Source organism: Gymnodraco acuticeps, unplaced genomic scaffold, assembly GCF_902827175.1.
Source record: "Gymnodraco acuticeps unplaced genomic scaffold, fGymAcu1.1, whole genome shotgun sequence".
Lineage (NCBI taxonomy): Eukaryota > Metazoa > Chordata > Actinopteri > Perciformes > Bathydraconidae > Gymnodraco > Gymnodraco acuticeps.
The window spans coordinates 126,300-153,133 of NW_022990673.1; the positions used below are offsets into that span (position 1 = coordinate 126,300).

The 26,834-nt window shown below is 39.0% G+C and overlaps 1 protein-coding gene across 3 annotated transcripts in view; it reads left to right on the forward strand.

The window, feature by feature from the left end:
• Positions 1 to 3,791: 3,791 nt before the first annotated feature.
• The window catches only part of si:ch73-63e15.2 (protein strawberry notch homolog 2), a 73,675-nt gene continuing 50,632 nt past the window's right edge, over positions 3,792 to 26,834 (forward strand). For 2 of the 3 annotated variants that reach the window (XM_034229750.1, XM_034229751.1), the window contains exons 1-4: positions 3,792 to 3,975; positions 17,280 to 17,502; positions 18,608 to 18,696; positions 26,531 to 26,654. In XM_034229750.1, coding sequence (XP_034085641.1) covers positions 17,395 to 17,502; positions 18,608 to 18,696; positions 26,531 to 26,654 — 321 coding nt within the window. In that variant the 5' untranslated portion in view covers positions 3,792 to 3,975; positions 17,280 to 17,394. The remainder of the gene's footprint in view (positions 3,976 to 17,279; positions 17,503 to 18,607; positions 18,697 to 26,530; positions 26,655 to 26,834) is intronic. The other variant, XM_034229752.1, reaches the window with a different exon arrangement.

The window sequence follows — 26,834 nt, forward strand, 5'->3', positions numbered from 1 at the left end:
CTCTTCAAAAGCTGTTCCCTTCAGAACCCCTCAGCACTGGTAAAAGAAAAGAAAAGCACAGTTATCGGTTTTCACGTCAATACAGTATCCTCAATATAGTAACACTGATATTTTAAAAACCAATATTCAAAAAGCAAGGAACCAATATATTTAAGAGAACTGGAACAAATGAAATAAATCCTTTAAGTACAACTAAATAATATGAATGTCATGGAATAATATCCTAAATAAGATCTACAATTTTGAATAGAATGGAAAAGAAGCAGAGCAGGCTCTTACCGTCTGGCTATCCTCTCGGTGGATTAATCAAATTAGGGCTGGCTTGAGGCAGACATGGCCTTTACTGGGAAAATAATGAAGTGGAGACAAAGAACCTTTTGGGGGTAAAGTTAAGCAATTTGGTTTGGTCAGAGATTTACATAAGTCGTATTAGTGAGGAGGCCTACATTCCACTTCATGTAGCAACACACTTTAAGTGACCCTGATCCTGATCCACTTAATGTGTGTTTTGAAATGTGTGATTGTGTGCCGTTTATGATTCACTCATATAGCTATACTACAATGGTTTAAGGAGTATGGATGTGACAGTAGTTTTCAGGGATCATAAGAATGTAATTGTCTGCTCTTTTTTGTTTCCTTCAATCCAGCAAAAAAATTTGGACACTGTGACCTAAAATATATCAAAATGTTGATCCAATTCAAGACATGGTTGCATATCAGTATGACAAAAAAGGAAATTAAATGGAGATGGATTAAGTTCCTTAAAAGTAACCACTGATTTACATTTCTTAACAAATACTTTTTGCTGGTTTTGCAAAGGTTTTAAAAACACAAGGAAGGTCGTTGACGTCAACTGTATGCAGAGTGCATATCTATTTACAGTCACTAACTTGTGTAAGAATAACAATGAACAGATGCTGAATAGGCAAACAATATGAATGAATGTAGCTGTTTGAGGAACACAGTTTTACAGACCTATTTCAGAAAATGTGCAGTGAAGACATAAACAGGAAGTGGGAATTATTCCTGCGGCCATTTCTCCAATCTGCAAAAAAATATCAATGGTTGCAAATCTTCATTGAGCCTATGTTTAAGGGCTCTGCTTTGGGTAATATTTCTAAGCCCTTTAAATTATGTTTGCAACTTAAATATTTCAGTTATTTCTTAAAGAACTCAAAATCCAGTTAATTCCAAACCAAGTATTTGCAGTATGTTTCCAGTAGGGTGCACCAGAGCCAAGCTAAAAGAAAAGACCCCCCCCCCCCTATTGATTTTGAGGTTGTTAAATTAGAAATGCTTTTGATTTAAAATATTCAGAAACATCAGAAATGTTTCCAAAAATTAGGGTAATTGGTTTATCACAGCTTGATATTGCGTTGACTCAATTCAGATACATGTGTAATATCTATTCCTATTCTGTGTAAGTACATTAATAATAGCACAGGTAAGTCATATTTCTTGTACATGTATGTGTACAAACACCTGGCAAATAAAGGTAATTCTGATTCTTATACAGTGACGCTACAACAGATAAACGCAATGTTAGTCCTAACTCAAATGGTCTTCAATTATTAGCTAACATGCATAATAAAGGTGTAACTTAAATGTGCCAGGAGCTTGCCTTTAAATCCTGTATCAACAGCCACCACCTGTCTGACAAAAGACCAAACAACAACATCAGACAGGGAAGACAAAGCACAACCCTGCCAGTATCTTTTATCTTTGAGGACAATTTCAGTAGCTTAAATGTAAACAACACACACACATGCACACGCCCTTTAATTCCCACCAACCTTCTATGTTGGGAAAGAGGGGACTGTTTTACCAGGAAAGCCGTGGCACTGTGTGTTTGCTGGAAACAACTGGAACTCTTCCAGCTCGATGGTTCAATAACGTAGAAGGAACAGATGGATGCCAAAATGAGACAGCGACCTGCATAGATGAACATCTATCCTATTTAACATCTAATATTAAATTGGTTTGTATACAATAACTGTCTGCAGGGAAGCAATTCTGGTGATTTGCTTGAATGAAAATACCTATAGAACAGTAACAAAACACATTTGGTGTCAGTTGCAGAGAAAATCCAACACTAAAAAACACAGAAAGGCTTTTTTGATAAACATTTTTAAATGTTTCCTAAATTTAAACATAATGCAATTTATGCTCTCTCTATATATTTTTCCCTTCTATTGTGCGTTACTTTTACTTTTGCAAGATGCTTTTTTATATTGGTTTCTTCTCCAAAATCCTCTCTGATATTACACAATGAGCTCTTTTTACATTCATTAGGTTATTCATTAGCTTTGATTATTACTATCATTATGGCTCATAGTCATTTTCAGGCTAAATTTAGACCTATGGCCTCTTAAAGGGACAGAGAATAGGAATTCTAAACCTTGCAATCCCAGTTAAGATTAGTAAAATAAATTACGTTCTAATTCAATCATAAAAATGACATGCTCTATAAAGAAGTACAGGCATATCAGTAATAGGCAACGTCTCATGGATTAACATGTATTTATAGACATCTTTCCTAGAATGATTTTGGTTGAATAGGCCTCACTACATTTTCATTTTTTAATGGAAGTTATTGGCTCAATTAACTTTGAAAGCTTTTTAACTGTTTGAGATCATACAAACTTACACCGAATGTAGGGTATAGGGACAATTTAAAACCAACCCAAACACACTTTGCCTGTAAAATTCCTTTGCAGTTTGATTAACATTTTAGTCTTTTAGATGATGTCAATTTATAAGCAAGTCACATCAAGCAGCATCAAGTTGTAGATCTTACCAGGCAAATTGATGTTTGGCTATTTAATCAAATTCATTTCCGAAGCTTATTATTAGGACTTATCGTTGTTTAAGGCCAATAATTGGGCAGTAATTGGATAATTTCTTGTCTTATTGGCTATCATTTTCAGAGGTGGGAGAAATACTTCGATCTTAGATGGACAAGTAGCCTACAAGTAGAAATACCATGAGTATAGGAATACAATACAAGGTGTTATAACAGAACAAAGACAAAAAGAAACACTAAACATAAAGTCAACAATTAATGTGGCACAACAGCATAACACAAAACATACTGTATATGCCAACAACGTGCAAATAACAATATATATACATATTGGTATATAAATAAAAAGTGTGTGTGTGTGGGGGGGGTCACTCACTGCTCCTGAGGTTGTGACAGAATACTGTTACTAGTCCTGCATTAAAAAAGAATACTCAACTAAAAGTACAAAATTATCAGCATCAAAATATACTTAAAGTGCCACAATTTAGTCGTGAAAAAATGTGCACATCTTAGAATAATATATCATATGTTTTGATTATAAATATTGATGCAATAATGTGTTTATCAAAGCTGGTAAAGGTGCAGCTAATTTTATAATAACTATTTATGCTTCAGGGTTTTTCTTGTGTAAAGTCTTATGTAAGTGTTGATTATATTTCACACCATTGATCCAAATCGGCAAAGCAAGTAAAGGTATTAAATAGGTAGGCTACTATTTAAATATGTATTATGTAGTGCGGAAGAAGTAGGCTACAAAGTAACACAGCTTTGAAATACTAGTATAGTACAAGTGCCTCAAAATTATACTAGAGGAAATCTAGTTAGTTTCTTTACGATCATTTTAATGAATGTATTCTCATGTTAAGCATTGGTTCAGGTGTGAGATCAGTGTGACAGTGATCAGTGTGATCAGTGTGTGTGTAAGATGAACTATTTATGGCCTGTCGGGCTACTCTCTGCTCGCGATCACCAAGCGGCACTGCGTGTGACGACAGCGGCGGAAATATTTTCTCGCTATTCAAAATGGCACCGTCTCAATCAGGAAGTGGAGAAAACAACTAAGAAGAATAAGTTGGATACAATCGCTATTTGCTGTTACTTTGACGCGAGTCTTCGTTGAAAACCATCCCGTGTGGTCGGGGTTTGGATTGAGAATAAAAAACATATTGATGGTAAGTGTAATTCGAGGATATTGTGAAAAGACAGGCGACACATCGGCAGTTGCCTTTATACAACAAGATGCGTCCAGGGAAGCTTCTCCTAGGAGCGCACGTTTTTAACGACGGGTTACGCCGGTCTTCAGTGGTTCCCCTGAGTTTAGCGTTATCATAGACGACGATATCGATAGTCTTGGATAAAGTGGAGATCAAGAGAAGTTGGGTTAGGGTTATCTGTAGCACAGAATAAGACGCCGTGTTGTTGGTATTCGCAATTACGATTCAACGGTCAAGAAAGGCCGGTAGCTAACCACTAGCTTATTCCAAGCTAGCTAGTTACTACGTAACGTTAGCTAGCTTGTAATAAGCTACTGCTCTGATAATCGGTAACCACCAAGTAATGTGGCTCATCACAAATACGTGATAACGTTACTTTAAAGTGAAACATGCTTGCCTAAGTGCTTGTTACACAGACATGTCATACAATAATCTTAAATGTTCTTCAACACACTGACTAGTTAAGATAGTGAGGCTAATCCAATAACAGACGGAGGTAACATTCAAAACGAACATACCCAAAGTCAGAAAATGACTGTGAGCTATGCTAACCTAGCTAGCACAGTTGGCTACACTAAGTATGTCTAGTGTATCAAACTAGTCTAAAATATTGCTACATTTGTGATAATGTGTCAAGATAACGGGAGTGGGCAATTCACAAATGTGTTGTATCCAACGTTTGGTTTCTTTCTATCTCATCTAAAGTGTTTCGCTCGCCGATCGACAAGCTAACAGTGGCAGTAAGCCTGTAATGAAGAGCCTTGGCTGCCTTTCTTTGTGCTGCTCGAAGACCAGTCTGCCCCGGTACCCTTCTTTATAAACCACTTTTCGTTTACGGTTTTGGTTGCTAAACATTTCACAAAGTCCACGCACTTTAATTCATAAACATGTAACGTTAAATAGGAAGAGTTATTTATTCATGCCTATTAATTTACACATAAGGCAACGTCTTGTTTTACTAACGTTATTATCGAAGTGTACATTGAGTAAGATGGATTAATGTAACGTTGGATCTCACAAAGAGTTGGGTAATATAGCCCCAGTTTGTGCCCGGCATGTATTATCATAACGTTTATAAAGGAGATGGTGTAATGCTGTACTTTACTAACTTTAGTCATCAACACGCTAGGCTAAACATGTCAGTTTTTTTGTTTCATAGCTTGTTTTTAGTAGGGGTGGACATATCTGATCTAACATTATTTGCTTAGTGTGAGACTGAAATCATAAACTGGCATATTAGGGGTTGACTCAGACTGGAGGAGTGAGTGACCAAGAGGAAATGAAAACAGTTCCCACAAAGAAGTCCCCCCTAGTTTTTTTTGTTTCGTGCAATTCTCACTCTTCAGTTTCCAGTGGGCCTGTTGCCTGTAGCCAAGGTTCGTCAAGCCTTGTCATAGTGGTGTGCTATTTTTCTAATGATTAAAATCCCAATTTTCATTATTAGAAATTCCCCTTTGCTGATGGACACTTTTTGGTGACTGTTAAGTAAAAAGTTCCCATATTTTACTATATGCTCTTGACCCCAGGGACATGGTCAACAGCCCTGGTGTCATTTGTTGTCAAATCCCTCTTGCAACAAGCTCTGTCTCCCTCATAATATAGGTTGTAATAGCAACAGGCAGGCTGTTCAGCTTTTTGATTGACTAGCAAAATTAAGGGCTAACAAACACAACTCACTGTTCCCTTTTATCCTGTCCACAATCTAGACTGCTAAGACGTATTAGATAGCTGTTCTCAGAGACAAACACACACAGGCAGAAAGGTGGCTGTATCCTATGCTCTTTTTTATTTGCTCTGTCTTTTGATGTAACCAGAATAATTGTACTTCCCAAGTGAGTGGACATATTTTATACATATAATACTGGCTACTTTTGGCAACCAGTGTGCTGTGGTTTATTTTGAGGATATGTGCAATTGCCTGGCCCCTTATTGTAGTCCTATTAAAGGTTACTTCTGTGACAGTTTAGTTGCATGTTTGTGCTGCACAGCTCCTGCTTTTCCAAGTTTCCTGTGTCAGACATTTGAGGGCTGCATGCCCTGCAGGGACTCTGATGGTCACAACAACACACCAGATGTGTTAATACTACGTCTACAGGAATTGTGAGGATGCTACTCAGAACATGGAGTATTTCAAATCAGTATTGGCCAATGGGTCCGCAATGTTTCAAGACATAATTATTTTCCGAAATGTTAATTTTCATGGATATTCTTAATTGTATTGATTTGGTTTTTGTCAATATGATACTCTTAGGATATTAGTTTTTTCAACACTGACTGGTGGTGTGAACTCAAACAGCTGTGATACATGGCTCAACCATGGCTCATGGCCCCTGCTCTTTGTGACTTGGCCTCCATTCTCCCTCTGCCTTCATCTTTGCTAGTCCCTTTTTTCTCCCCTATCCAATTGGTGCCAGTGATAAATCTAATTTATGGCCCGTGGGCTGATTAGAGTGAGAGTGAAAAATGTGGAGTGGAGGAGGGGAATCGGGGCTAGGTAATACGTTTGATTCAGTTCCTGCTTTCCCGGAATCTGGCCTTCATTAGATAATAGTTCATGTATTAAACATAACATGGATGTTTGGTCATAAGAAAGCAAGAAAAACAAGGCTTTGTTGTTGGGGAATATGTGGCCAAAGTGTTCACTTCTACATTGTGACGAGACAAACTGCTCTTTTACAATGGGCTATTTGAGTATCCCATGTCTCAACTAGTATCCAGACCTGGAGGCTATGTGGAATACTCCCAAGCCACATAAGAGCTCTGTACGAGTTGACTGAGATGCAGGATAGCATGCAACACTGTAGCATTCCTCACTGCTTTGCCTTTTTTCTGTGGAAAAAGTGTGTCAACATCCTTCTTAGAAAAACAAACAATGATTCCAAAATGGGATTCATCCAGGAAGGACATTTGAGAGAAATATTAGTGTCCACGTTGATACATTACTGAATACCTTGTGTGTCATTGTGTCACTTATCAGCACCATGTGATTAACAGGGAAGTACAAAACAAACATTATTTTTAAGGCTGACATATAACCTGGACTGTAAATGTTTGGAGTAGCGTAATAAACTGGCCTTTTTTCCCACATCTAACATCAAAAGATTTGTGATTAACTAATGTTATCCAACATATGGCTGTCCTGCCTGCTTTGGTGGTCTTATAGCAGTGTTGATGACCCATATTGTTTTGATGAATGTTGCACTGGTGTATTTGCATAATATGTTAGAGAACATATGTTTTATATGAAGTTATTTGCTACATGCGCCTTTCTCTAGTCAGAGCGTAGCTTTATACTATATATTTGTTGAAGCAATGCATTATCTGTAGCCCACTGCTTGACTACAAATCAATGTACTGTAACAAGTTACAACAGTTAAGTTGTGGGTGGAGGTAGTTGCTGCAATACACAGACCACAGCCATATTATCACCGGCCACTTTACGCCCTGCTTGGCTGGAGGTTCAGTGTCAACTTATAAGACACTTTACACCTCACCACTGACATAGCATGCTATATTTATTGAGATTAAACTATTTTCTTCTCTCTCTCTCGACTCTTTTTACAAACTTGTTACAGGACACCTTGATGTTTGGTTAAGGTTATTTGACAATACAGAATGAGTAAATGTTTGCCATTCTTGTTAACTAGAAGACTGACGAGGTTTGAGGATATTTATTTTGAAGATGTCAGTTAGGGAGAGATAAACACAGCCTTTACTGACATTCCTCCCAGCCACTTCAGTTTCATTTAAACAATGAGCCACATTTTGACTTGCCTCGTCCTACCCTATAGGTATTTACACTGCTGGCAGCCAATGTTATTAACTTGTCTGATCTAACATTTGTCCTTAAAAAACAGTTCAATTAATCTCACATATCTTGATCCAATCGTATTTTAATGTGTGGTCATTTTTTTGTGAGGCAGCAGCAGTTCGTTTTTTCCTTGTTTTGGTCACATCCTTTAGTTATGGACATTGTACCTTTGAGAAGATTAAATGAAAGAGTATGAAAAGATGAGGTGATGTCAAGAATGACCTTTTAACAAAGATTAATAACTATGTTGGCTGATATCAATTTCTTAACAAAACAAATAACCTTTTCAATAAAGAGTGTTAGTGGGAAAGTTACTAAGTGGGGTACTTAATAGTTAAACATTTAACTTTAAGTAATTATTGTTCCTTAAAATATAGGGATGTAACGATATATCGCGGTAAATAAATGTCTCGATACCGTCGTGAGACTGACAAAATATACCGCAATTTATTTTTAATTTTTTTATAAAACCTTTATTCAACCAGGTGGTCCCATTGAGATCATCAATCTCTTTTTCAAGGGAGACCTGTCCAACATGGCAGCAAGTAGGTTACAACATGAACATAAAACAACAGATAACAATAAAGGACATCGTATTTACAGGGTTACATGTACATACCTAGAGACATTGACAAGTACCAACAGTATATTTATATCTCGCCCTGTCAATAAGCCTCACCTTCTTGGCAAAAACTGTATTGTTTTGAAGTGGTGGAGAGACAATGCACAGTTTTACCCACTGCTTTTACCCATGGCTAAAGCATATCTCTCTGTCCCAGCAATATCAGTACCAAGCAAGAGAGTTTTTTTCCACAGCATGGGATATTGTAAACGCCCAAACATCCCAGCTTCTACCTCGAAATGTGGACATGCTCATATTCCTAAAAGATAACCTTGATGATACTGAGTGAGTGAGTTAGAGTTGAGTTACTTGAAAAACTAAAGTGAAACTTGATTTATTCTATTGCAGGGTCTGATTATTATATTGTTGACACTTCAAAATACTATCCTACTAAAATGCTGTACAAATCAGATTTATTATTTAATAAAGAAAAAAAATTCAAGTAAAAAAAAAATTCTAATTTTTTTTAACTTTATTTTTCAATATCGCGATAAATATCATACCGTGGACTTTTTATTGTGATATTATCGTACCGTGAGTTTTTGGTATCGTTACATCCCTATTAAAATAACAAATATTTTAGATATGTTTGACAGATTCACTCAATGCATTTCTTGATTTGATGAAATGTAACTTTTATTTTTGTCTTCCACAAATAAGCCACTAAAATGTTTTGAGAAAATACATGTTTCTGTCTAATCTTTCTAATTCACTGGCTTACAGTAGTTTTACCTGTCAATGAGTATGCGCCTTAGTTGATACCAGACAGATGACCTGAATTTAAATGATTTGGGCAAAGCAAAGGGTGCATACGGACAGATAAAGACTGCTCCCAGAGAATGGAGGTCATTGGAAGTGGAGCAGAGTACTATCTGGATGTAAACAGCAGCACAGCTGAGTTCACTAAACTGAAACACTTACTCTACATTGGCAACAACACACACTTACCTTTATTGAGTCATTTTTAATTTATTTAAGTACTTCAAGCTATTTAGATTCTGAGCCGCAGGTTTGCTCCAGTTGCCATTTCAGGATAAGCTGCACTTAGAACAAAACAATTGTTTTAGTACTATGTAACATAATATTTCGTAACATCACAACAGGCACGTTTAAACCCCATCTTCTATCTCGCGCTCTATTGCAGCAGTGCACATTTTGCTTCCCTGTGCTATGTTAATTGTTTGTGAAACGTGCATCTGATAGCTTTCGCTTGGTGTTTTGACTGCCTCTGATTAACTACGAATAAGAAGGGTGGAGATTGAGAGTCAAGGAACCAGATGCCTCCGATCAGCAGAATCCATCTGGGGGTCAGGCTGGGTGAGAGGGGAGAAAGCAAAATGAACATAAAGAAAATGTAGACATGGCTAGCACAAGGCAAGAGAGGGATTGTGATGGAAATAGGAAAACAACAGGCTCTCGCTAGAAAGGGATAGTGATGGAAATGGGGAAGGAGTCACAAAGAGAATATGGGGCAGTGAAGGGTGGCAACAATATAGAGTGGGAGGGTGAAATAAATGGGGACAAAGATGGTTCAAACTTTTTTTGAGAATCAAAATGCCGAGATAATTACTGACGCCAAGAGATAAAGTTGGATAATAATACTTTACCATCAGAACAAATAAGGAAAAGGAGGAGCTGTGTTGTGTCTGGGCGGATGAAAGTAAATGAAAAAGGCTACATTGTATTTAATGAGTCGTTTTCTGTTAATTAAGTAATCCAAAAGATATAAATAGAGATTTAATTACAACAAAAAACGCATATACCTATAACTTTTAAGTTGTGACTTTACATTGGCTTCTTTTCTATCTTCACCTTACAACAGTGGAAAAGACACTTAGCTGTGAGAAAATGCACCGAGAATCACTAGCCTGAATAACAAGCCCTAACTAATCAATTGTTCAAAATCTGTCCAGCCTATAGTATTCAATGAGTATTTTCTATTCAACTTTATTTATTTAAAATAAGCTATTGTCTGTTCACCAAACTAGTTGCACAAAAGCAATGCATGGTAGAGAGCTGCTGCATCCAGCGAGCATGTGTCATCATCCCTCTCTATTCTGAGGAAATTAGATGTCAGAGGAAAACGAGGCAGCTAAGTGGATCCTTCTCTCTCTGATGTACACATGCTTTGATCTATTTCTGGTGGGGGCTGGTCGTGGTAGAAGTAGATGTACTCCTCAAAAAGAGTGTCATTAAGCCATTGCAAAAGCAGAGTGTGTGATCTGTTTCTACTTCTCTGCACTGCCCCAGCTTTGGCCTTCTTTCTCAAACTCACCTTTCTTTCCTCTTTCTTTCTTTACCACAACAAAGGCATCCATTGAACCACAAGAGCTGGATTAAGTCCCCCCCTTTATGGACAAATCAATGTAATGTCTCATTCAGCTGGTGTTTGTGGGCCCAAAGATATTTCTCATAAAGGCAAACTGGTGCTGAACAGCCACTTAGAGTGGGTTAATAAGAATCTAATTAAGATGAATCGTTATCGCTTTGTAAGGATCTAAATCTTTGAGCCCTTCTTTTCAGTCAGACCAAATCATTGAATTGACTATTTGTTCAATGCTGTCGCAGCCCAGAGAGCCTCTTTGATAAATATTTGAACGGTGGAAATGCAATAACAACAGGCTCTTAAAACCCAAATTGTTTCCATTTCCCGGCTTTTGATAAGACAGCAGATTAGGTTACGCAGTCAGTCGATCGTTATTCTCTATCCAGTGTCCTGCCCAGTCACTGGGCTGTCCGCAGCCCTTCATGGACATGACTGTAACGCTGAATGGAGAGTGTGAATGTGGGGAGGGGAACAGGAACAGATTGGTAGCTAATGTCTGTCCTCCCATCCTTGTGCTTAAGACAGGACTCTGTGTCATTAATGTGTTTGTGCGTGTGCACACAGAGGCAGGGATAAGCCTTTTGTGTTGGAAAAGGTGCTAATTAATAATGTAGGCTGTTTTGAATGACGAAGCCCTGTGTTTCCCTGGGAAGTAACTTGTTCCTTTTATGAATATTTTATCACGGTAGCTAATGAATCCAGCCATTCTAGGCAATCATAACCAACTAACAGCCCCCTCGCTGCTCTGGTGTCAGGCAGCTGCTGCTTGATCATTTCTAACCTGATTACTGGCGATGCTGATGCACTCAGATTGGAGATCATGAGTGAGTGTCGTGCATTGGATTAAATGAATCATCATTAAGACAGATGCACATACAACAGGAGAGTGAAAGATACAATGAGTTGTCGTCAATGCACTAACGGTACAGTTGCAGATCAGAATTAGACTACACTAATATTATTAGTATAATACTATTTGTACAATTTGTGTCTGCGTAGGATTGTTTCCAACTCTTGTGATCCAAACTTTTTCAATACTTCCAAAAGTCATTATATAATGAAAAGGTTAGTTGTAAATCACATTATCACACATGCAACGTACAGGACATATAATGACTTGACATGGTTTCAGTTTCACGTGGAGTGTCAAACGTCATACAGCCAATGTATACTAGTACTTTTGTCTGTGAGAAATGTGGCTAAAATGATTCCTCTGTAGGCAATGAGCATGTAGTAATGAAGATAAATCACAGATGTGTGTTGAAGGATTATCTCTGCACCTAGAGAAGGATTTAGTACTTGAGAGAGATGATGAAGCAACAATTGCGGGGAGACAAAAGAAAGTGGGATAATGACCATCCTTCGGTCCAAACCTTAGCAAAATGGTGTATTTTCTCACAGTCATACTACATCTTCACTGCCTTTTTGTTTTAGGAATTTGTCACCTTACCGTAGGGTAAAATAATAAAATATTGTACAAATAAACACCTTTATCCATCATCTGGCACTGTGTTGTGTGAGTGGAGCGTTGATTATATTTCAACACTCTACATGTGAGTGTGCATTTGTGATTGAAATGGCACACGCGCCAGGCAGCGAGGTTGTTCTCCTCGTGAGCGTTAATCGTGATTTAGCAGCTTAAGGAAGTCACACTTCCCTGGATGATCCCCATGTGCTCTGGCCACAACTGATACTCTCCAAAGGCCAACAGCATAAAGCCTGACTGCGCTTCCTGCCACACTCTGCATTTTATCTCTCACCTAATGTACTTGCAGCACATGTTGGTCGCTGTGAACATAAAAACAAACATCTTGTGTTTTTGATGTGACAGTGGCATGCTGCTTGTGAACTTCTGTCTGGCTGACAGACGGACACAGTGACTCACACAGACGAAGGGAACCAACTGGCCACTTCTTACGAAATCTAGCGTCACTAAATCTCCATGTTTGCAGTCCTTCTGCCCACACAGGTCATTGAGTGTATTTTGCCACGATCATCGCATCGTGTTTGAGCTTCATGTCTTTCAGATGTTCACAATCGGTGCACCTGAAATGGCCTAATCTCCCTGCAGTGAGCTTTTGCGCCAGGCCACCCACGGAGAGAGATTGAGGGAGACACATGGGAGGGGGGTTGTACAAAAACCAGCAGTAACCTTTGAAGTAATTAACAGATTTAACAGATTACCCTACAAAATAGTCTCTTTCTCTACTGCTTTATAACAAAGGTGTTGTGTGTGTACATCTTTATACCATGGCCATTCTCTTTTCATCATATGGATATTTAATTTAACAGTCTTGACATTATAAATCCAGATATCGGCAAAAAGAGACATATTTTAAATAACTAGTCAGGGTTTAAAAAAAAAAAAAAAAAGCTGTGTATCTGCTGCTTTTTTGATGAATGAACTCCTTGTGTCCCCAGTGCGGCAGTGGGCATGCTTCCTTCTTATCTTTCTTTCTCCATATCTCCAACCCTCTTTCCTTCCACTGATAGCTTTCCTCATCACCTCCCTCTGTCTCTCCATGGTGTTTAGGACTAGTAGGGGGTTTGCTGTTTTCCGGTAATGAGAGGCTTTACAGGAAGCAGATATGTGTGACCATGATCAGTATCGATTATCCTCAGAGGCTGGCTGGAGGAGTGGGGGGTTGGCTAACAGGGGACAGCAGAATACGGAAATGTTTCTGTTGCTAAGAGACAGTAACTGCCATGGTGGTGGGTGACGTGGGGATGGAATGACAGCGACTGTCTGTCTGCTCAGGCTTATCAGGAGAACTATGTGTTTTCAGCTGTCACAAATACTGACTAATTTATTCTGTCTGCTGTAGAATGTGTACTACTACTATTAATACTAGTACAACTACTACTGTATTCCTACACACAGAGCAACCTGTGATTATATCATTCAGAAACTTAACTATAGTTTTATAGACATCACCCCTGAACCATGTAATGCAATATAATTACATCAGATAAAGTAACAAAATCAAGTTTCAGTTTAGTTTCTCTCTCAATCACCCACTTACAACTTTCTGTTTCTCTTCACGCTTTTTCTCTGCATGGTCTTTGTTTAGAGTAGCTAGTTTCCCTATTATAAAACAATGCTTTACACCTAGGTAAAGCCTAATTCAAGGATGCTTATGAACTGCTTGGATACTATTGGCCCATTGAACTGCACCACCTGTGGCGTGCATGTTGGGCTGAAAAGGGTTATAGTAATTTAGCAAGACCTCTGACCGAGATAACCCTACAAGAGGCTTAAGAAGCTTCGATGCATCCAAGCTTTAAGCCTCCTTTGGATGTTGCATTGAGTACAATTCTGCAACACCAAAGGGGCCTCACAGGCTCTCCACATACACTCCATGACTGCCCCTTGTTTCCCTTCCACTGCATTCATCTGGACCTCAGAGGCTGGAAGCTGTCCACACACGTTCACATCAGATCCCATATCTTTTTTCTTATGACCTCCTACCTAGAAGGTTTGCCTGTTGGTCCTTTGCACATGTTCTTATACCCTTATCCAGACAGTATCACACCGGCAGCTTTAGGGTAAAACGGCCTTTCTTTGTGTGTTTTGGCAATGTGAATACATTGGGTAAGGTCTCTCTGTCGCACACGCTCAGACACACAAAGGCCCTCTTATTTGGACCCTCATGAACTCTGTTAGGATTTATTACCTCAGCTTTGTCCCCAGTGAACACGTCAGGTCTATGTCGCAGATTGGGGGGGAGGAAGGGAGGGGGGACGGAAGGTAACAGTCTGATTAGTTTGGGGCAAGGAGTGATACTGACGCTACACAGACATGCATTGTGGAGAGCTAGGTGATTGGGTTGATTCAGAAGTCAAAATGATGAGTTGTTTTTTCTTTACATGTATTTGGCATATCCATTTAGAATCAGTAGTTGATTTTCAGGGAAACAGATCTATTATAAAAGCACATACGGTGAAAGTGTGCTAATGCTGACTTCATGCACATTATTTTATATTTTCACTTTCATAACATCTTTGAATTATGCAGCAGAGGCACAAAGCTCAAGAGTTAACCATATCTGAAGAAAGTAGGTCATTGTGGTTAGTTTCCCAATTATAGGGTTATTTTGCCTAATACATTCTGACAGATTCCAGGGAGAAGTCTGTAATTCAAATGTAAACACAGTACTATCTTTAGCAAGTTATAGTATTGCGTACATTTTAATATATGGTTTGATTTCTAAAATGTGCGTATGTATTAGAAAGAGAGTGTGGAGCTTGTTAGCATCACACAGGGTTCTGCCTGTGTCCAAACGGTCTGGTCTATCCAGTCCAACCTGTCATCATATCAGGGACAAACAGCTTGAGTTCTAAAACACACAGTCACGCATGCAAACACACACACAAACAAACACACACACACACACGCACACGACTTGCGGCTCATTTCTGCATGACTTCCCCCATTCCTGTCTATCTACGACTGTCCTAGGCAAACAGTGAAAACCTACCAGCACAATTATTAAGTGTACATTATGTGAAATATGAGTAGACGTATACATCAATGATCAGTTGCTATACTCGAGAGAAGGCCTGCTCCTCTGCATCCCAGCCTGTTTGCTCCGTGGACCTCCTGCGCGGATATTAATTGGTCCTCTGATAAACGTTGAACCTTGAGTGATGTTGGGTGATTACCATCTAATAAGGGCTGTCAATCAATATATATAAGCTCACACTATATTATGATTTAGATCTGAATTCAGTTTTTGTAATCTACTAGAAGCAGTGTTGATGGAGAAGAACAATTATTGTTGTCATGTCCTTCATATTGTAACAGTTTTGATTTAACACAATAAAACATGTACACCTTTTTTTTTCTTTTTTTGATATACGTTAAAGGGGACCTATCATGCGAAATGCACTTTTGTACGTCTTTTATACATGAATATGTGTCCCTGGTGTTCCAGGGAACTCACCAAGTGTCAGAAAACACAACCCTCTCTATTTTCCACTATACCCAAATCTCTAAAAAAAGGGGCTGCAACGGATCTGATACAGACTGATCCAGATTTGAACACTTTACTGACGTCAGTAAAGTGGCGCTACGGCTATTGGTCAATTCTCCACCTATCAGGGGAATGAGAGGTTGGGCCACGGCCGGCCATTGCTGCCCGAAAACGCTGGAGATGCTGTAGTACATATGCCAGGCCTGTAAGTGGCGCTGTAGTCTGCCACAAAAGCAGCGAAGAAGACTTCCCTTGCATGGTTGCCATGGTTGCCCTTCTGTTTATTCTCCGCTGTGGCTCTTTTTCTCCCTCCCCGAGGCAAGCGTTTGCACCTCCTGCTTTAAAACAAATGAATAATGACTCTATATAATCCTATGTAAGGGATAATGTGCAGCGACGCGGTCATTATGGGGAAAAGAACACCGACAGGCTGATCAGGAGCCCGACGCGAAGCGGAGGGATCTAGATCGGCATGAAGGCACATTATGCAATGTGCACATTATCCCGCTTATTACATTCTCGACAAAGTAACGACATGACTCCCAATATTAATTGAAATGCTTTTATGGATTTAGAAAATGATTTTATTGATTTAAAAAATAGTTGTATTGATTTAAATTGACATGCATCCGCTAAGAAAAATAGTCCGTTGTTACTGTTTGAACTAACGTAGCAACGGCAGGAACTGCTTCGATAGCGTTTTTGAGGAGCTTTTTGATCACAGATTTGAAAACATCGTTGCTTGCTTTAAAAGTAGCACAATTCATTATGTCAAACCTTGGAAAGTATATAGATATCCCTGCCCTAATGCTAAAGTAACTGGCAACTGAATATGTGTCGCCGTTTGATGTCTATGTCTGGACCGCTGCGTAAAAAGGAGGGTTTCTGCCCCATTACTTCTCTTCTTACTTCTATAAGAATAAAACATGGTGGACGGAGATCTCTTTTTGTCCCCCTCTTCTGACAGCCCAGCAGCTGATCTCAGAGCACGCTCCCCTCTCCTGCAGGGGGGCGTGGTCAGCTGCAGCTCACAGAATCAGCCACTGCCAAAACAGAGCTGGAAAGAGCAAATAGAGCGAAATGAGGCATGGCTAAAATGCAGGATCTTTTTGGTATTTTGAAAAAAAAACTATATTTACATACTTTATATAGGTATGGCCCTACAATATATTGTTCAAATATAGCATGATAGGTGTCCTTTAATTAAAAAATGTTCAAGAGTGTATAGGTCTAAATAATTGTCTCTTATTCAATTAATTAATTAAACTTGTATCTTCTTTCAATTGTAGTTTACTCCCCACTGTTTTTTACGAGGGGATTGCAGGTGGAAATGTATTAAAAGAAGAAAAATAAAAAATGTATATTGTTAGTTTTTCCTACTTTCTTTGAATGACTTTTAAGTCCCACCTCGTTGATGCTGTATTTATTATCACTATGTTTGCTGGAAGACATTCCCTACAACTCTTCTAATGTCTCTCTGGCCCTTTCTCCCTCTCCTTTACATCCCTCCTTATCTGCTTTCCTCCTCAGGTCATGGAAAGCCTTTGCCCTAGTTAGAAGTACTATCTGGAACACAGCCAGCACGTGGTGGTCGGAGGGAACATAGCCTAAGTCAGCTGGTGGTCATGTGTGAAGCTCTGGTCTGATGCCCACCCTCCCCTCAGCGCTGGCCATGGACGGGGAGAACTACCTGCATCCAGAAGGCCCTCAGCTGGACAGCAACTTGTTCTCTGTGGCCTCCCCTAGCACAGAGGTATGCTAACGGCTTATTTACATTTATTTAGATGCTAGATGCATGTTACTTCTTACTTGGGTTGTTTTTTCTTGTAGTCCTGTCCATGTGCCTGTATGATTAATGCAAGTGGTATTAAGTTTATTTATAATTATTTTATAGAAAGCAGATACATTCCTGGGAAGGTTTTAATTAACCTTTTTTTGTTATTGGTTATAGCATTACTTGGTTGAAAAACGTCAGGTATTTTTGAAATAGTGTTAGGAATCAATCCCAGAAGACTGCTTGAATGTATTCATTGCATAAGTATAGAGCAATGCATTTATACATAGGACTGTTGGATAAATCAGTTATAACAATACGATATATTGACAAAATTAAACTACTGCAGCGTAATGCCCCTTTTCTTTTCACTTTCCCCACTATCACATATCTATCATGTTAAAACACACTCTAGCTGTACCTCTAACTCAAACACTACACCTCAAATATTGACTGTGGGACATCTGAGCTCATTCATTAGCCTATAGGCAGGTAAATCATTTGCAACTATTTCGATAATCACAAATAGATAAACAATATCAAATAATTGGCAGCGCAGCCCTAATCTCAGCTCAAATATATGGGACGTATGCAGAGATTCATCTAGATTTGTGGGAAGTGATCCTACTTGTGGTAATAATAACCAGACAGATCTGCTCAACAATCCTCGGGAGATTCCATGTAGAGGGAGGGCATGTGATATCACCCAAATTCTAGGTGTCCACATGGTTTGGTTTTTACTTTGAAGGGTTAAGCCCTCTGAGATTTCTTCTGTCACCCTAGTATTTGGGAGAATGTTCAATAGTTTGTTCCGTTGTTTTTAAAATTACATTTGGAGAAAGTCTGTTTTTAGTTTTTACTGTAAGTGATCTCTACCAAAGAAATTATCTAAATGGACTTTGAAACCATCTAGAACCCATTACCAGTAAGAAGTAAACACATGGCTGAACTGACCATACATTGAAATAAAATCGCAAAAACCTGCTGCTCTATTTTTAAGATTATATTGCTCTTAAGATCTTAACTGTTATATTTCAATGTGTTTTTTCCTTACATGACAGATTTTGTCCTTCGTCTGTTTCAGAGTTCAATATATTCCTCCTCTGGTTCCTGGGGATCTTACTCTCAGCAGCCTGGATACAACGGTCACTGCCCTATGCAATCTGGAATCCAGTAAGTCCATACCCACTCACAAACCCATACCTTGTATTATCATGAGCTAGGAATAATATATTGAATATATTTATCAGCTGAATAGCATGACCAGTGAGTTTGAAGTCACACATGCTCTGTACTTTATATCTTTCCTAACAAGGCAATGCCTTTCACAATGAAGGCTGCAAACTGTTGAAATTAGGCAATACCTACCTCAAGGGTTTCACATGTGAGCTAAAAAATGCCTAATGCCCTGGAGTCTCAAGTATTACACAGTTACATGTAGTTGTTATGAGTGTGGTGTTTGTGTTGAGCGTCTTGTGAATATTTACCTAATAGTGTTTATATTTGACTCATGCGTTATTGCGTGAGACAGCCACATCCACATGGCAAACGAACACACTTCCCCATAATACTGACCTTCTTTAAAGGACACAGTCTGAATCACAAAGATACAAAGTGCTATGTTATTATTATATAGGACACAGATACCATACATGTATAGCTGTATGTGTTCTGCAAAAGTACCATAAGATCTAAAAGTCCCTAGTTGTATTTATATTAAAAAAATATTCCAATATAAATGTTACTGTGTGACAGTGACTGAAATTATAAATGTAAGAGATGCTGCTTCATTGAGTTTATTTGAAGCTGTGGTTCTGATTAGTGATTCATTTAAATGGTTCGCAAGAAAATAAATGCGGTTGCACCCTAAATCTGTGCCTTGTTGTATCCTTCCTATGAAATAACTGAAGTGTTAAAACGGGACCTTGAAGGTATTCAGACTCTTCTTGTGTCGATTGATTTTGTATTGTTAGTTATTATAAGGTCCTATTATTGCTTTCATGAAGACACCTGAATCAACCTAACACAATCAGGCCCTCCTTTAAACCTGACACGACACCATCCGCTCACGTCATAGGGGAGGGTCTCCTTTATCACACATCCTTCATTTCCTGTAGTGGGTGGGGGGTATAATCTCAACATCTTGACGCTCTGGTGTTTTAATGACCTCACCACCAAATGGGAGATGTTTGTGTCTTTCTTCCCACATGAAGTGTGTGTGCGTAAGAGAGTGTGTAATTCAAAGGCTGTGCAATTTCTTGTCTACACCGGCCATTTAGCAGAAGCAGCACCACATCACACCAGAGCAGAAGCAGATGCATGCAGACTTTGTCTTGTCTCCATGGCACCCGTCCAACCACATGATTGCTGTGCACAAATACGTTTTGACAATAATCACAGTCCAATAGACAATCACTGTGGTGGAATAATGGAGCGGAGACGTCTATCTGAATTAGTCAACATACTTTTTCTTATGCAGATTCAGTTAATGGGTGCTTGGATGTGGGTTTGACTTCCCTGGCTTTTGTTAAAAGGGATTGAAATTCCGTTTAACATTATTAATATTTAGACAACATTTCAACAAGTAAAAAAATAGGGGCTAAACTGAAACTTCTATCATGTAGTTCTGGTGTGTCTGGAGTGTGAAGAGTATGGATTAACTGTGTGAGCAGTCTCGTATGTACAGGCTTTATCTAGGTCATCTTCATGAAGGTGTGTTTGCATTAGAGCTTGGCACTCACTATGGACCATGTATCACATTTGTGAAACAGGTTTTTATTCTTATGTCAGAATGATACCTATCACTGTTTTTAAAAATGGTCATCATTAGCATAGTGTTTTTTTTAACCAATGCAAATATCAGGACATTTTGGATTTAATTTGAGATTGCGTGTGGGTTTGTATATGAACATATATAGCAAAGTCTTTTTTTAAAGACAACATTTCGTGCTTTTAGTCAAAACTTTTTAAATGACTTGGATTCAGTCATCGTCAAACCTGTGTCATACCAAACACAACTCAGGAAGTGTTTGTTCGCAGAGTGGTGTTTTGTTATTGCTGTCTGTGCAGTGTTTCTTTGAAATTTCACACAGCAGATGATGTGTGAGTACGTGGTTTGTGGTTTTTGATTTCGCTCATAGTAGTTTTCTGACATCAGGTTGGTTTTAAAAGACCCTTATCTCACTCTCTGTCTGTACTAACATCAGGATCAAAATCATGTTTCTGTGGTTTAAAGAAGAAATATGACTTAATTCTTGTCTTGTAAATACCATCATGTAGCAAGAAGTGGTTTGAAAAGTTGTTAATTCAGCATTTTCGATGTCAGTAAATGTTTTGGCCCAGAGTTACCAGACATGATGTTTTGAGAAATAAACAGAATTCTAATCCGCAGAAATGCTTTGCAATCATTTTTTTTTTTTTTTTTTTTTTTACTGGTATAGACATTTTTGTCAGTTGGAACAATCCAGCTTTTGCCTCTCTTCAGTATTTCTGATATTCAGCAAGATCCCTTCATCATTTGTCCCTGTTCTTTTATAATCTACAGACTACTGCTAAAGTGTGTCTGACTAACACTGAGGATTCAAGGATCCTTGTCATTATGCAACACAAGGCTGCATCAGGAGGAATGTTAAACTCAGCAACACAATAATTATATAGGCAAATAATATGAAAGGCGTATCTAAATAAAGGCATTGGCCTCAGGGGAACGTCGTTTATCAACTTTGACTGTTTGCACCGAGCGTCATCTGTTCACACAGACTCCGCCTCCTCTTGTCTCAACTTAGTCCTGCATGGCACGAGCTCTGTCAAATGCTTGTATGTGCACGATCATAAGACGATTAGAGTCATGCTTTTATTGATTGAACTTGAAAGCCCGTACGCTAGTTCTCTCCTCACAGGGCCATTGAGAACAAGCAGAGGAGTGAATCAGACACATTGAACCAGTGAGGAGAAAATGTGGATGGGCCAGCGCTTAGATTGCACTCACTGGAATGCTCACTCACCTGCAAAGCATTCAATATTCTCATGCTTGGTGATAAACATGTCCCAGAGACGGTGAGTCAATTTTGAGTTAGCAGAACAATAACCGGTTCATTCAAGGTGAGAACACTTGATTTGAAGGACAACTAGTATAGTGTCTTAAACGGTCCCTTGCCCATCTGCACAGAACAGGTCAACAGTACAGTTACATAATTAGGTGATGGCAAATCCATATAAGGCTCTGTAAAAAAAGAACGGATCCGTTTCTTCATATGTTATATGTCTTATGAAATAATGTTGTGTAATTTTCCAGTTCTGTTATTGTTATCGCTGTATTTTAACAATGTATGTGCTACTGTACTGTACTGGTGGTTACAGGCAGCTGTTGGCCCATATTCAGAACATTTCAGGCAATGTCACCCCCATCTATTTTACCCTTTAAACACTATCTCTAATAAAGGCCCTCGATGGCCTATCAAATATCTTTTAAAACCCCCCCAAAAGCAAAACAATTTAAATAGGAAAATAAGGCCTGGGGTTTTTAATAATTTTAGCAAACCGCAGTGACAGTTTGTGATGGTTAGGTCGTTCCACACAGCTGAGTCTGGGTGTTTGTTTACAGCATTGGAATAAGAAACAGGCCACAAATCCGCTTCTATTTGTATGTTTTGTTTGTCACTGATCGTCTATGACCAACTCTAGGTTATTAATCACAAAGGTTCATATCGTGTGCATCATAGGTTAACATGGCTCTGTGAAATAGGACTACATTTAGTTACTTAATACTGTATATTCCTTTATCACTATAGACTACATACTGTATATTACTATAGACTACATTTGAAATAGATTAGCAGAAGAAATATCCGAGGCTTTGTCCTTTGCCCTTTCCTTCTGCTTGCTTTCTCTTCGCTGTTCACTCTTTATACAGCCTGCAGCCAAACTGATGTGCTTTCAGAGCTGGGTCAAAGTTCACTTATTGCAATGCGCCCTGATGATAGCATGAGAGTTAGAATTAATTATTGTTTTACCAGCAAGGAAGAGCTCTTCTAAGGAATCTCAGCATTTGTTTATTGATGGATGTGCCTTTGTAGCTGAAGGGTCTCTGGGTATTTGACTAAATATTGATACATATGTTTTTCCGTGGACAAGTTCCTGTTTATCCTGTTTTATTATCACTTCAATGGAGATTCTGCTTTCTCACAGGGAGTTTCATGGACCATTTGTCTTGAATTGACTACTGTTGTTCTTTGTTTCAATTGTAAGAAGAATAGTTTCTTAGAAGTCAGAGTACGTAACTTTTTTAACTGCATGTTGTGCCTTGCAGGAACAGGGCAATTGTCACTTTTCCTTAACCAACAAAATCAATAACAAAGTGGAGTATTTGTTTAAACTACTTTTTAAATGTATCTTTGAATAATTCTAGTCCTAAGTATCTACCTTTATTCCTTATTTCCCGTGTGTCTTATCTTATTGTAAGTTCTGCAGTTGAGGTATTGTGCGTGTGTTAAAGGATATTTCTTAGATGCTAGATAAGTGTGTTTTGAAGAACAGCCTGGTCTATAATGTTTGAAAGGTACAGTACATTTAGAGCTGATTCAGTGTGGACTTGTCAACAAATAAAGAAGACTATCCTTTAAAGCTGGGGTAGGTAATTCACTTCAGAAACACTTTCTGTTATATTCCATGGAATGCTCTTAACATCCCGATAGCAATGAATACATTAAATGCTTTGACAATAAATACATTAAAAAAATGTCATCTGTGGAAGCCGTAGCGCTGTAAAAAGCACGACCAATCATTTTAGCCGGCAGCTGTCAGCCTTCCATCTGTGCACAAACTTATCTCGTGCCCTCATTGGTCATGTGTGCGTTCGTGTGTGTTGGAGGAGAGGCTCTGTAAGGAAGTCTGAAGGAAGTGGCAGATTTTTTTCCGGATGTGTACTTTCAAATTCTAGCTAGTTTCTCCATTCTTACCTACCCTACCTTTTTAAGGAATGAGGTTAATAAAAACAATGACTGTCAAAAATATAAAGGTTTCATATGTTTTCAGTCTTAAATGAAATACACTTGAAACAATAACAATGGAGAAAGAGTACTAATATAAAGCTACAGAGTATATAGGTTAGGATGGCTTTACACATGCAAGCAGAAAGTCAACCAGGTCGTTTGGCACTGGTCCAGAACCAGCTTTGTGTTGTTGGAGAGCAGGTACTGCGGCTAGCCAAGACTTCTGCCTTGATAATATCATTGGCGTATCGTTAGCTAAAATTCCAGGTAGGGGATTTCCAGGCTGAATGATTGATGTGATCATTCTTAGTACTCAAACCAACCTTTACCTGTATGATCTCATTCTTTTTTTTCCTAATTTATGTTCACCACTCATCATGATTGAAAAGTTAATCTGCCTCCTTCCCTATTTCATTGTCAAATGTACCTTCTTATTTGGTTCATCATAGAAGACAGAAGCATAGCAAATAAATACCCAATTAAAATATCCTATATAAGAATCTATATCTATGACGCCACAACCCAGTTGCATTTATGATTATCTAAACAAATGATGAAGATTTTCTAGCACAAACTCAACCAAAAGTCTTAATTGAACATGGAACCTGATTTGAAATGGAGCTGCTTCTATACACCAGCTCAAGTCTGCCCTTTCATCCTCTTGGTGGGTTATGATCTTAAATCAATCAGTCTCACTGATCTCTGGCCTCTTGTTGACGGCGATGAGCCAAATCCTGTGAATAGCTTTGGCCGAGCTCAATCCCTCTGAGCCGGAGCCCTGGTGCATGATTGGAACAGAGGAGCGTGGGAGGTCACGGTTACAGTTCCACCTTAACAAAGGTTTACTTTTCCTTTCATTTTTAGTGTATGCCCACTACTGTCAGCTAAATTGGTTGTTGCGTTTTGACTCGACTTAAACTCAGTAAGAAACTGAAAATACCTCATGTCTGGAATACAAGGCATATGGACCTGTCTCTGAGGAGGATGGTTGGTACTGTTGAAAGTTGGACCTTTGATCCTCAAAGCGGGTATGATCTGTTCTTCATTAATTGACTCAGTAGATGCTTGCCCTCTGTCGTTCTCTCACCTTATTTAAATCTCTAACCCTTTCTGCCTGTCTGACTTGATATGTGTTTTCATTATCTCTCATGTATCTTTGGCAGTTGACGATTACTTTACCAACTACTTTTTTGGCTTTGAACACTTGCATTCTTAGACACTTAGATTTAATAAGATACAGGAGCATATTGCTTCACTTCACTGGCTTCAGTCCCATTCCGTGATTACATTTTCAGAGCGTTTTCGTCAAAGGAAAACTGAAAGTGTTGTGTACATATTTGCAATGAGTTGGACTTGCTGAAAACATGATGTAATGTAGAAGGAAAGTGTTGAATCCTCGTATTATTATACTGGCCCACTGTCTTCAGAAATGATCCTGACACTTCTTTCATTCCTCTACTGGAGCTGTTTATTGCATGGTTCAAGAGCCGCATTCACACCGCAGGACTTTCCCTGGTACTTTGGTTCTTTAGTTCCGTTAGTACCAATAATGTTGCGTTCTCACCGCCGGGACTACTCAGTGCTGGGAACTCTTTTGGCCATTTTCAGTCCCTGCTAGAGAGGTGGTACGAACCTGGTGATAAAAGAGTGCCAATTTCTATTCTATTTCTATTGGCTGGGCGAATTGCAAACCACGCCCCGTTAGACTCTGATTTTTTTTTGTTAGGCAGCCATTTTTTTCCTCGCTACAAAACCACATCCACACCTGAGCGAGTAGTTTTTTCGTACTTTAAAGCAGTTATGACCACACGTACTACAACACCGGAGCGGTGGAATGATGAGGAAGTGTCGGCGCTTCTGGCAATTTACTCTGAGGACGGGATGCAGCAGCTTCTACAGAAAGCAGTTCCCAACTCCAAATGTTTTGAGCGATGTTCGCAAAAGCTACTTGAGCTGGGAATCGTGCACAGTGCACACGGATGCCGGGTAAAAATAAAGAAACTCAGGCAGGACTATAACAAAATTAAAGACCACAATAATAAGAGTGGTAACGATTTTCTATTGTTATTATATATATATATTGCCACTGTTTTTTAATACTGACACCTAACTTGCACTAAGGTGTGTCTGCTGCTATATATATTTCCACTGTTACATTGTTTTGAAACTACTTACACTTTATTTTACATTTCACACTTTTATTTAACTTCAATTTACATGCATACGACACACCTGGAACAGCGTGATGCCGTTATTGTTATGTCTTGACTGTGCAATAAAACAAACAAACTGGCGAAGCTTTATTTATTGTGTCCCACCCAAAATTTGCAGAATAGAAGAATGTGAGAGCAGACAGGTGTGGGTGGTTGAATTTATCTACAATGTTGCAACCTTGTGCAGCAATGGCAGGGGCAGAAACACAAGTCTTACACACAGAAACACAAGTCATTTATCATGTCATTTGTTTTAGATAAATAAGGGAAAAACACCAAACAAGGGTTAATGTCCTTTTCCAAAATCAGCCTGAGGGGGTAATATATAATAAATACATAAAGATAAAGTCCATTGTTATAATGGGGTATTTTATTTGTAAATTACCCTTATGAACTCCATCATGTCTGAGGTCGGAAAGTAAACAAACGCCTCATACAGCGGGTGGGCTTTATACCCCCTCCCCCGTGTAGTTCTTCTTCTCTCGTTTTTTTTGTACTCGCCGTGAAGTGGTTTTGCGGCCTGCCAGTAAACCCAGAGAAGAAGAAGACGAAGTGACGTCAGCGTAATCTTGCCTCAGGGAAAGTACTGCGGTGTGAATGCGATTGGCACTAGCCCCCTGGCGGATTCAGTGCCGTGGTACTTTAGTGCCGGCACTAAAGTACGGCAAGTCCTGCGGTGTGAAAGCGGCTAAGGTGTACATTAGGGTATCTGTATAAGGGTGAAGAAAACAGCATGTGTCAGTATTACTTGAAGAAGTAGCTGCTAAACAAACTAAACATCATTCCTTCCCTCCCCTTCCCCAGGCAATACCACTTGGACAGCAGCACTACCACCATCACTCCGGATGTGAACATGGACATGTACTCGGGATTCCCTGACGTCGACTTTTCCGGGCTCAACCTCCCTAGAAATGGAGACTTCCCCCAGGTTTGTTCCACATAACTCTCTTACATGTTAGCCAGTTAAATGTGAATTAACGTAACACTGACAAATTGTAGTGCCTAAATGAATACACTGTTGGACGCATTCTAGTACTCTTTTTTTTCTTTCCTTCCGTCTTACTCCCTTTATCAGAGGGCAGGACCTTGCCTCCCACCCACTTCTTTC